General features: G+C 44.7%; 1 protein-coding gene across 4 annotated transcripts; it reads left to right on the top strand.

Moving 5' to 3' along the window:
- Positions 1-2770: 2770 nt before the first annotated feature.
- LOC122906249 (keratin-associated protein 4-2-like) lies at positions 2771-11089 on the top strand. 4 transcript variants are annotated; one of them, XM_044247982.1, is made up of 3 exons: positions 2771-3338; positions 9839-9854; positions 10528-11089. In XM_044247982.1, the coding sequence occupies exons 1-3, from the start codon at positions 2771-2773 to the stop codon at positions 11087-11089; spliced, it is 1146 nt and encodes a 381-aa protein (XP_044103917.1). The 4 variants fall into 4 exon arrangements, with proteins under 4 accessions (XP_044103917.1, XP_044103919.1, XP_044103918.1 ...); XM_044247984.1 differs by lacking the exon at positions 9839-9854 and having other exon boundaries at positions 2771-3270; positions 10894-11089; XM_044247983.1 differs by lacking the exon at positions 9839-9854 and having other exon boundaries at positions 2771-3260; positions 10512-11089.
- The last annotated feature ends 1321 nt before the right edge of the window (positions 11090-12410 follow it).

The following is a 12410-nucleotide window of genomic DNA, read 5'->3' on the forward strand; positions in this document are numbered from 1 at the left end:
TTTTTTATTTTATTTTATTTTTTTTCTTTTTCTTTTTTTTTCCCCAATTTATTTATTTTCAGAAAAACAGTATTCATTATTTTTTCACCACACCCAGTGCTCCATGCAAGCTGTGCCCTCTATAATACCCACCACCTGGTACCCCAACCTCCCACCCCCCCACCACTTCAAACCCCTCAGATTTTTTTTCAGAGTCCATAGTCTCTCATGGTTCATCTCCCCTTCCAATTTACCCCAAAGCACATACCCTCCCCAATGTCCATAACCCTACCCCCCTTCTCCCAACCCCCCTCCCCCCAGCAACCCACAGTTTGTTTCGTGAGATTAAGAGTCACTTATGCAACATGGGGGCTTAATTGGGTAGGAGAAGAATCCATGAAACAAGATGGGATAGGGTGGATAGCCTCTTGAAGGCCTTCTTGGAGTCTGCCTACCAGAACTCTTCCATAATACTGAGTGAAAAAATCAAATCAGAATTCTCTTTTTAAAAATCAGAAACATACGAAAATCAAACTATGCTGTTTAGGTGTGCATACCTACCTAATTAAACCATAAGGAAAATGAATGAAAACGTTACTTGAAGAATCAGCACGGTAATCATCTGTAGCATGGAAAAAACGACTCTGGTCAACAAAGGACATATCAAAAGCCTTCTTGGTGGCAACAAAGTTCTATTTCGTGACTCAAGCTTTGGCTATACAAATATTTGCTCCATAACTATTTTGTATCTTATGCTCGACAGGTCACATGTTTTTCAGTCCTATGCATTTTCCATCAGATGAAAGAATTGTTTAAAAATTTAGGGTGAACTGAAACCCATACTCTATTCAAGATTTAAAATGAAAGCTTACCTTTAGGATTGGATGGCCGCCCTACCATGAAATTTAAAGCTATGACTTCAAAGGAGTCTTGGAACGTCACTAGGACGGCGCTGACTGAGCTAGTGATACATGTGCATCAACATCAGAGATTCTTACAGGCAGAAGCCAAGTCAATGCTGCCCAACTAAAGACAAATTCTGCAGACTATATGAATAGTATGTACACACACACACACACACACACACACACACACACACACAAGCATGTACACTAGACCTAGATGAAGTGTCTGTTTGATGTTCCAGATCAAAAGAGATCCCATGGTAAAAGAAATCCTACTGAAACAGCAATCACCTCGGTGACTGAGAGGACGTTACTAAAGGGCAGGTGGGGCCCGTCCCGTATAATGGAAATGTTCTATCCCGACAGGTGCGGAGATTACACAGATGGGCTTCTGTGTATCAAAATTCACCACTATGGTTGACTACACAAAGCATTTTTTAACTTCACTCTGTGTCAAGTCCACCAAAAACAGAAAATCAATCATAAAAGGCAAACAAGAAAGAGTGACGACATTATTTCTTCATGAATAAATCTCTGTTTTAACAAATTGTCATCTTGGCCACTTTGCCTTAAACATATTTAAATGACACTACTATGGGCTCTTCTGGATCTTGGCATGGCATGTTGCAGTTGTGTGTGTGTGTGTGGCAGTTGGTGCCTCCTATAATCAAAAAGCAGTGGTGAGGAGCCTGTCAGAGGCACTTGCTCAAAGCACAAACGAACAGAATAGAGGAGTACGTCTCTAAGGATGGTCCCTGGGACTTCAACATCAACATCATCTGGGTACTTGTCAGAAATGCCAAACCTCAGGCTCCCCATGTAAGCAGAACCTGGAGGATGTGTCCCAACATATTTAACAGGCCCTTCGGATGACTGTCGCATCCCAACGTTGGACTATCGCTAAGTAGAGCAGGTGAAACAGTAACTGAACAAAGTTACTTTGGCTAACATCCATTCCGACTTCCAGTGGACACCCCCCACACTCCTCCCCACCCCACACACACAAAATGTGCTGTACCTTTCCCAGGTCTGGGGATAAATTCTGAGGAGAGGCACATTCGTATTTTGCTACATTTCCTTTCCGTTCTGTTGAAGAGTATTTTTAAATACAAACGACGTAAGAGGGAAGATGAGGCGAAGTCTTTCAGAATCTAAAGACCATCCAGAGAAAGGCAACACAAAGATATGTGAGCGCAAACTTAACGCTTCCGGAACTACGAATCAGGGCAGTGGCGGGAACCATTCAGATAGTGGCCTGCCATGGCTTTAGGGTAGACAACGTGACCCAAAGACAGAAACACCCCCCAGAAAACCCATTCCCGTGGCAGAGGTCAACAAGACAGCTGTCCCCTTCCTCATTGCTCAACAGTGACCCATACTACAGGGCCTTTTCCTCCTGTCTCGTGCCCCTTGCCACATGCCACCCTATGCACATGGAATTTCCTCCCCACTGACCATTGGAAGAAATGCACGACCAGAGATAGGTTGGCCCTGATCCCATCCTGCTAGGGGATACACGAGGGGAGAGGAAGAATGTAATTGCAAATGCCACCTATCAGGTAACAGCCCTCTGCAGAGGAAGAGGAGAAGACAGTGTGGTCCAGAAGATGCCAGTGGTGTGAGTCAGGAGGAAAAGCAGACCTGACAGAATTGATCCCATCTAGAAAAGAAAATTTGTGTCCCACGGGCTCAAACCATTACATAGGCAAACACTGCTGTGCCTCTGATAATTACTTAAATAGTGGGTAAACAACAACAAGGAAGACGTGCTGACAAATCACCCGGTTTGGGCAGTATATAGAGGCCACGGCACGAGGACAGACACTTCCACACTCAAGACCTTCGCTTTCCTGGAAACCCACCCAGAACCTCCAGCCTCTGACACCATGGTCAACTCCTGTTGTGGCTCCGTCTGCTCTGACCAGGGCTGTGGCGAGGAGTCCTGCTGCCGCCCCAGCTGCTGCCAGACCACCTGCTGCAGGACCACCTGCTGCCGCCCCAGCTGCTGTGTGTCCAGCTGCTGCCAGCCCTCCTGCTGTGGCTCCAGCTGCTGCAGGCCCAGCTGCTGCACCTCTAGCTGCTGCCGCCCCACCTGCTGCCAGACCACCTGCTGCAGGACCACCTGCTGCCGTCCCAGCTGCTGTGTGTCCAGCTGCTGCCGCCCCTCCTGCTGTGGCTCCAGCTGCTGTGGCTCCAGCTGCTGCAGGCCCAGCTGCTGCACCTCTAGCTGCTGCCGCCCCACCTGCTGCCAGACTACCTGCTGCAGGACCACCTGCTGCCGCCCCAGCTGCTGTGTGTCCAGCTGCTGCCGCCCCTCCTGCTGCGGTTCCAGCTGCTGCAGGCCCAGCTGCTGTGGCTCCAGCTGCTGCCGCCCCACCTGCTGCCAGACCACCTGCTGCAGGACCACCTGCTGCCGCCCCAGCTGCTGTGTGTCCAGCTGCTGCCGCCCCAGCTGTTGCTAGACCACCTGCTGCTCCCCAACCTGCTCTAGTGGCTTCTGCTGCTGAGGATCCTGGCCGGCACCACGCTTTCTTTCATCAACCAGTCTTCCTCGGGTAGTCCCACTGAGCGCGGAATCGTGACAGGCCAACTGTCAAACCTCAGTTCCGGCCGCCCTTTCAACCTACGTGGCCTCCAAATGTACTCCCCCACCAACAACACCCTCCTCCCCACCTCCTTCTTACTAGCTCCCTCCCAAGGGAATACGGACCTTGCATTTTCTCTGAAATCTCTCAGCCAGCGTGTCATCCCAAGCACACTCTTCTTTCCTGCCAGGTCTCCTCATACGGAGATGCTCCTATACCTCAAATAAACCTGAACGTCTCCAGGCATACAGATCGAAGGGCCTTGTGTCTCATTATTTTTCCCTCGTGAACTGTTATCCTTAGCAGGTCGGATGTATTTCTGGTGCTCCCTGCAGAAAGGGGAGTCCACCGCAGACAACTTCAGGATTTCCACCTCAATCCCATCAGCACCTTCCATGCTGACATCGACACTGGTGGTTGATAGCAAGCACCCGCTGCTCTTGCTGAGCCCTTTGTCTAGATGAGGGAGGAAATTCTTGGCAGGCCACAGCTAGGGAGAGGAAGTCTCGAGGAGAAGTCCTCAACCAGTGGGCAGCACTTGGTGGATGAAGTGCTCTAGCCCCTTTATCCCCTATCCTCTCGAGTGGGGCGTGTGAGACCGGGGGCCTCAGCCAGGACTGCACCTCAGTTACCTACAGGGCTTACCTGCTCTGGAAATCACTCTGGATTGGCTTCCATTCCTTCCCTGCATCGTTTCTCACGTTCCCTACGGCACTTCTTGAGATCACCTCCCAAACAAACTACTTGCTCTCAGACCTCTGTTGTTGGAGTCTGCTCCGGACATCACCCTAATGCCAGCCTTCCGGAGCTCAGGATCAGGGCCTTCAAAACATCTCCATACAACAGGCTCGGTAACCATGGTGGCAGGCCACCCCGAGCATGAATCTCCACTGAAGCACTTATCTTTTCACTATATAGCTGTTTCTTCCTACAGTCCTTGCACACTTGGTCTTAGACTATTAGTCTCCCATTCCTAAAGTATCATTCTCCGCCCCTGAGGGACAGGACACTCTCCCATGAGAAACTCAAACCACCATGTTAGGAGCTGTCTCCCTAGAGGAGGCCTGTTTGAGGGGAACTGTCCCCATCTGTGATGCTTACACTGCACTCAAAAAAACAGAGACTAAAATACGATGTGCAAGGGAGAGCTCTCGGGAGAAATGCGTAATAAACAGAGGGAGAGGGCACCTGGGTGGCTCAGTTGGCTAAGCAACGGCCTTCGGCTCAGATCATGGTCCCGGAGTCCCGTGATCGAGTCCCGCATCGGGCTCCCAGCTCCTTGGGAAGTCTGCCTCTCCCTCTGAACTTCTCGCCTCTCATGCTCTCTCTCTCTCACTGTTTCCCTCTCAAAAAAGTAAATAAAATCATTAAAAAAAGAAGAAGGAGAAGGAGAAGAAGAAGAAGAAGAAGACGACGACGACGACACTGAGGCAGACATATTAGGGGTCTAAAAGGAACGAATGCAAAATGTGGTTTCCGTCCAATTCCACCCCCACGTTCCGACCCCACAGATGAGGGGTGTGGACTGGGGAAGGGGACTGCTCCTCTAAAGGCAAGGGCGTTGAGCCTATGTACTCACTTATCACTAGTCGTGGACAACCCCTGGTGCATAGAAAGAAGGGAGGGGCCAGACGTCCAGCTGTGGTCCACCCCTAGGCTGACACAATTCCCTGCAGAGCAGTGTGCGCAAACAGTGTGAGCCATGCGTAGCCCATACTCTGCACTCGCGTGTGGATCAGGGCATTTAAGGCCAAAGACGCCCAAATGAATATCCATATCTACCCCTGCCTCTGCTCAGGTCTATGGATTGCTCTCATTAACCCCGCTCCATGGGGTCTGCCACCACTTCTGAAAAACTTACAAGACAAGGAGTTAGAGGGTGGCTCCTCTGCTCCTTTAGCTGACTTGCCTGGGGGCTCTGACCTCCAGCCCCATCCCTGAGAGTGCTGAGCCCATGATTCCTATGTCCCCTTCAGGATACACTACTTGCTCATCGGCGGTTGATCCTGGGAATAGGAATACCAAGAATGCTCCTGTAGATCAGCCCAATGCTAAACATGTTCCTAATGGCTCCTAGAGCTCTCTTCTGTGCTTGATGATTTCCCGACACTAGAATCTCAAGGGAATAAAGTGCTTGCCAGTGTTTTCAAAGTAATCAGTTTACCATTTTATCCTCAAGCTTGCTTTCTTCTCTCAGAGTCACTACCCCAAAATATACAGAGTGTATAATAATGGAAAATGAGGTAAGAATTCCCATAAATGGAATACTTGGAACTGAGGTGACTTGGAACTCCTATATTCCTGGAATCTGGGTTATTTTATTCTAATGGTGCTATACCACCATTTGTAGTTATTTTTCCTGGTCATCTCAGATACCTTATTCAATTGCATGCAAATGCATGAGTACTCCAGCTTTCCCTGTAAGCATTTTCTTTCTTTTTTTTTTTAATTAGTATTTATTTATTTATTTTCAGAAAAACAGTATTCATTATTTTTTCACCACACCCAGTGCTCCATGCAAGCCGTGCCCTCTATAATACCCACCACCTGGTACCTGTAAGTATTTTCATTTGGAATGTTCTAAGGAAATTTCTACTATACACACTTGTTGTTCCTCTTCATCCTAGGTGCCTGGCCTCTGGTTTGCTTGTTTCGTGCGTTCTAGTCTGAGAACTGACTCAGTCTGCATCTGTAAAACGGATCTTGAGTTTCCTTCAGATTCAATAACCTCATCTTTTCGTTCATTTATTCCCTAACTCTACAGAGCTTAATGTACACGTATACCTATAACCTACTTAACTGCTTATATCCTATTCTTAAGGACACCATACTCTTTTACCTACAACAATTGATCCCTGAGGTTCATACCCATTCTGCCCCCCTTTGTCATTCCATGCTTGCTGGCAATCATATCATTATACCCACATTACTTCCTTGAATTAAATGTTGGCACTGGACACTACTCTTCAGAGATTTATCTTCTCCATTATTCCTAGGTCAGTTCTGTGATGGTATTCCCTATCATAGACTCTGAATTCAAGGAATAGGAACTATTTACTCAGTGATTCTGCTGACTCCCATACTGAATGATTCCTTATTACCTCAGTAAAGAGAGTGCCCCTGAGACCTACTCGGGGTCATATTCAGCCAGTTGGCCTTTCTGAGCTTGTGACTATGTGTTTCCACATCTCTGCACCTTTTGAAATCTTCTCCTCAGCTGTATGTGGAGTGTGCTAAGTAAATCTGTGCTGGATATTCATCATTATGTAACATTACCTCAATATTTAGCCACCTAAAATGACATGTATTTATTACCTCACAGTTTCTGTGGATCAGGAATCCTGATGCTGTTCAGATGGGTCTCAGATGGGTTGGCTTTGAGATCAAAGGCACAGTCTTTTGTAGCTCAACCCCTTGACACTCCCATCTGCTATAGTTTAGAAGCAAGTTACTCGAGCATAGGGAAATACATGAGACCATGAACATCAAGAGGTGGAAAGCACTGGGCCTTCTTGGAGTCTGCCTCAGAATTTTTGCATAATATTGAAAGAATCAATATTCCTTTATTTAAAATTTGAAAACATGTAAAACTAAACTATATTGTTTAGGGATGTATACCCAAGTGGTAAAATCATGAAGAAAATTAACAAAAAGATAATATAAAAATCTGGTTAGTGATCACCTGTAGGGTGGAAAGATGGAGATATGGTCCAGAAAAAACATATCAAGGGCTATATTGGTGAAGGTAACATTCTATTTTATGACTTGGGCATTAGGTATAGAGGGTTTATGTCAAAATAATTACATTACACATGTGTATTTTATACACTATGAAGTATATGTGTTTTTCATAAGAGTTTTTATAAGTTCAGTGTGAATTGAAGTGCTTGCTCTATTTACAATTTAAGAAAGGAATACTAGATTAAATATTGATTGAACCTAGATTTGAGCCTTAAATGATACAGGTTTGTACCACTTGAGTCCATTTATAGGTGGATTTTTTTTATATAAATACAGTGCAGTATTCTAAAATTTTTCCTTATGATTTTATTAATAACTTTCTTTTTGCTGGCCTACTTTATTCTTAGAGTACAGTATACAAGACACACAACATAAAAAATATGTTATTTGACTATGTTATTGGTAAACTTGTGGCCAAGAGTTGGATGTCAGTGAACAGAAGATATTTGCAAGTGACATATCAGATAGAGGGCTAGTATCCAAAACCTACAAAGAGCTTAGCAAACTCAACACCCAAAGAACAAATAATCCAACCAAGAAATGGGCAGAGGACATGAACAGACACTTCTGCAAGAAAGACATCCAGATAGCCAACAGACACATGAAAAAGTGCTCCACATCACTCAGCATCAGCGAAATACAAATCAAAACCACAATGAGATATCACCTCACACCAGTCAGAATGGCTAAAATTAACAAGTCAGGAATGACAGATGCTGGTGAAGATGCGGAGAAAAGGGAACCCTCCTACATTGTTGGTGGGAATGCAAGCTCGTGCAGCCACTCTGGAAACAGCATGGAGGTTCCTCAAAAAGCTGAAAATAGAGCTACCCTATGACCCAGCAATTGCACTACTGGGTATTTACCCTAAAGATACAAATACAGTGATCCCAAGGGACACGTGCACCCGAATGTTTATAGCAGCAATGTCCACAATAGCCAAACTATGGAAAGAACCTAGATGTCCATCAACAGACGAATGGATTAAGAAGATGTGATACACACACACACACACACACACACACACACACACACACAGGAATGCTATGCAGCCATCAAAAGAAATGAAATCTTGCCATTTGCAATGACGTGAATGGAACTAGAGGGTTTTATGCTGAGTGAAGTAAGTCAATCAGAGAAAGACAATTATCATATGACCTCTCAAATGACAAATTTTAGAGGCAGGGCGGGGAGCTGTGAGGGGTAGGGAAGGAAAAAATGGAACAAGATGGGATCAGGAGGGAGACAAACCACGAGAGATTCTTAATCTCACAAAACAAACAGGGTTGCTGGGGGAGGGGGTTATGGAGAGGGTGGCTGGGTTATGGACATTGGGGAGGGTATGTGATATGGTGAGTGCTGTGAAATGTGTAAACCTGGCGATTCACAGACCTGTACCCCTGGGGCAAATAATATATTATATGTTAATAAAAATAATAAATAAATAAATAAAATTTTAAAAAATTTTAACCATAAAAAAATTAATCTGTGTCTTCGCCAAATTGTCACCTTGGCTAATTCATCTTAGACACCACTCTTTTATTTAAATTATACTCCTTTGATGTTGCACTCCTTTGATGTGCAAGCATGTGTGTTCATGTGCACACACACACATGCATGTATGTGATAGTCATAGTTATCTGTAAATTCCTGGGGAGCAAATTCTAAATCACATGTATAACCCCAATTACTGGCAACATATGTATCTCAAGATTATCCACTCAACAAATATGCCTTATAAACAAGCAGGAATTTGATAGAGGTACTTCCTCAAAGCTTGAATGAACAGAATAAAGTAATAGGTCTCTAAGGGTCCTTGGGTCCTTCAGCGTCAATATCATCTGGGTAAACCTTAGGTTCCACCCTGTAGTTAGAACCTCTGAGAATTGTCCCAACCACATTAATAAGCTCTTTGGATGATATGATGCATGTTCAAGTTAGACTATCACTAAATAAAGGATAAGTAGAAATAGTAACTAAATGAAGTTAAATTGACTAAAATTCATTCACATTTCAAATAGATCCAAAAAAAAAAAAAAACCAAAACAAAACAAACAAAAAAAAAAAACCCCTGTGCTACAGAGGTAAGTTCTGAGGAGAGACACATTGTGATTAGCCAACATTTTCTCTGCTCTGTTGAAGAGTATTTTTAATTAAGAATGGGATGAGTTAGAGAGGAGAAGGGAGTTGGGGGAAATTGGAAGGGGAGGTGAACCATGAGAGACTATGGACTCTGAAAAAAAATCTGAGGTGTTTGAAGCAGCGGGGGGTGGGAGGTTGGGGGAACCAGGTTTTTTACTATTAAAAAAAAAAGAATGGGATGAGGACGGACTCTGAAAAACAATATGAGGGGTTTGAAGCAGCGAGGGGTGAGAGGTTGGGGAAACCAGGTGGTGGGTATTAGAGAGGGCACTGATTGCATGGAGCACTGGGTGTGGTGCAAAAACAATGAATTCTGTTATACTGAAAATTAATTAATTAATTATAAAAAAAAGAATGGGATGAGGAATAAAAATAAGGCTATACCTTCCAGAAATAAAGACCAGCTGGAGAAAACAACACAAATATATATGACAGCAAAGTAACAATTCTGAGCAATGGAACATGGTAGTGAAAAGAACCATACAGATAACTGCCTACCATTGTTTTAGAGTAAAGAACACGATCCAAAGTTTGAGACATCCAAGAAAAGCCATTCCAGTGCCAAAGAGATCAGAAATGTCACACCATGTAGAGCTGTCTCCTTCTCGTTGCTCAAAAATGACCCATAATAGAGGTCCTTTTCCTCTTGTCTCATGCCACTTCCCACATGCCACGCTATGCACATGAGATTTCCTCCCCACTGATCATTGGAAGAAACGCATGAGCAGAAATATAATTGCCCTAATCCCATCCTGCAAAGGGATAGGGGACAGAAAGAAATGTGATTGCAAACACTACCTGTCACACAACAGCCCTCTGTGGAGGAAAAGAAGGAGAGAGGGGTCCAAAAGATGCCAGAGGATGTGAATCAGGAGGAAAAGCAAACCAGATAGAATTGATCACATCTAGAAAAGAAAATTTGTTTCCAGCACATTTAAACAATTAGTCAAACAGTACTGTATCTGATAATTACTCAAATATTGGGTAAACAACAATAAGGAAGACATGTTGACAAATCACCCTGTTTGGGCAGTATATAAGAGGCCACGGCACAAGATTTCCACACTCAAGACCTTGACTTTCCTGAAAACGCACCCAGAACCTCCACCCTCTGACACCATGGTCAACTCCTGCTGTGGCTCCAGCTGCTGCAAGCCCTGCTGCTGCATCTCCAGCTGCTGTCGCCCCTCCTGCTGTGGTTCTAGTTGCTGTGGCTCCAGCTGCTGCCAACCCACCTGCTGCCAGACCACATGCTGCAGAACCACTTGCTGCCGCCCCAGCTGCTGTGTATCCAGCTGCTGCCGCCCCTCCTGCTGTGGTTCCAGCTGCTGCCGCCCCTCGTGCTGCATTTCTAGCTGCTGCCAGCCCTCCTGCTGTGGATCCTGTGGTGGCTCCAGCTGCTGTGGCTCTAGCTGCTGCCGCCCCTCCTGCTGTGGTTCCAGCTGCTGCCGCCCCTCCTGCTGCATTTCTAGCTGCTGCCAGCCCTCCTGCTGTGGATCCAGCTGTGGTGGCTCCAGCTGCTGTGGCTCTAGCTGCTGCCGCCCCTCCTGCTGCATTTCTAGCTGCTGCCGCCCCTCCTGCTGTGGATCCAGCTGCTGCTGCCCCTCCTGCTGCTGTCCCTCCTGCTGCCTGCGCCCAGTCTGTGGTCAGGTCTCCTGCCACACCACTTGCTATCGCCCTACCTGTGTCATCTCCACCTGCCCCCGCCCCATGTGCTGTGCCTCCTCCTGTTGCTGAGTCTCTCTGCCTAAAATCTTTGTGACATATGGATATCTTCATAAGTCACATAAAATGCATTAGAGCCAACCAGCAACTACGGAATGGACTCCTTAGCTGCCAACTATTCATCTTCTGATTTGGCATTCAGAGTTCCATTCAGTTCTAGGAAAGGACAGATGAAAACAACTGTCAAGTGATTTTAACCCAGGCCCAAATGCATGTATTTTCAGGCCAGCAATATCTTCATCCTATGTATACACTGATCATGATGCTCTTAAATGACATTGTTTTCATATGTTCTTAATAAACAGCCATTTCTCCTGATGCATGCATATGTGCATTTCTCTCTCTCTCTCTCTGTGTGTGTGTGTGTGTGTGTGTGTGTCTTTACCTATCACCTCATACCAAAGGCTATCTTGCTTCAAATGCAGGAGAATATGTTCAAGAACAGTTACTTACAATGGAATCAAGACTGCACTAGGCATTCGTTGTATGACATGGACAAAATTGCTTAATCTCTCCAAGCCTCAGTCTGCTTTCTCTGAGAAATGGGGACAATACACTATGTTCTTCAAAGGTATAAAGACATAATCCAGTAATACAGTTAGCACAGGGTAGGACACGTAATGTAAGCTCTCAACAAATATTCTTTTTGGTTATTTTTCTTGAAACACTACCCTGGACTAGAACACTATCATAGGATAGTACTGTTACTGTCTTTGATAAAACAGCAAAGAAAGTTTACATAATTGTTTCACGATCCTCTATACCTCAAAATTAAGTTTTAGTGGATGTCCCAAGTGTCCCTTTTAAAAAAGTATGTTAGATGACATCATAAAGTCATGTAAATTTCACCTGACTTTATTTCGACTTCTAATAAGTTCCTTTATATGGTTGTGAAAATATCAGGTGTTCTACCTAGCTCAGATACTTTCTCCTCCTACCTCCTTTCCTCTATAAGCATAAAAACTCTCTTTTAGAATATTAATTATACCTTCTAAATCCAAATTTCTGAAAATCTATGAAGTCCATGGCAACTTTTCCATAAAAATTTAAAAACTTTTCATTAACAGATGCTCAAAATTTTAGAATTTCTAGACCAAAACTCTGTATTTTTTATTAACATATAATGTACTATTTGTTTCAGGGGTACAGGTCTGTGAATCATCAGTCTTACACAATTCACAGCAAAACTCCACATTTTTTGAGTCTCATGAAAATTCTCATGTTCCCGAAGATTCTCATCTTCTTGACGGTTTTTTCCCTCCCACTTTGGCCCTTTATTACCTTGCCTGGTTTTACTTAAAAGAATATTTACAGGATATTTCTTTGAGACTCA

This window comes from Neovison vison, chromosome 5 (assembly GCF_020171115.1).
Source record: "Neovison vison isolate M4711 chromosome 5, ASM_NN_V1, whole genome shotgun sequence".
In the NCBI taxonomy this organism is placed as follows: Eukaryota; Metazoa; Chordata; class Mammalia; order Carnivora; family Mustelidae; genus Neogale; species Neogale vison.

Excerpts from the sequence above, each read along its gene's own strand:
- LOC122906249 (XM_044247982.1), top strand. The coding sequence starts at position 2,771 with ATGGTCAACTCCTGTTGTGGCTCCGTCTGCTCTGACCAGGGCTGTGGC.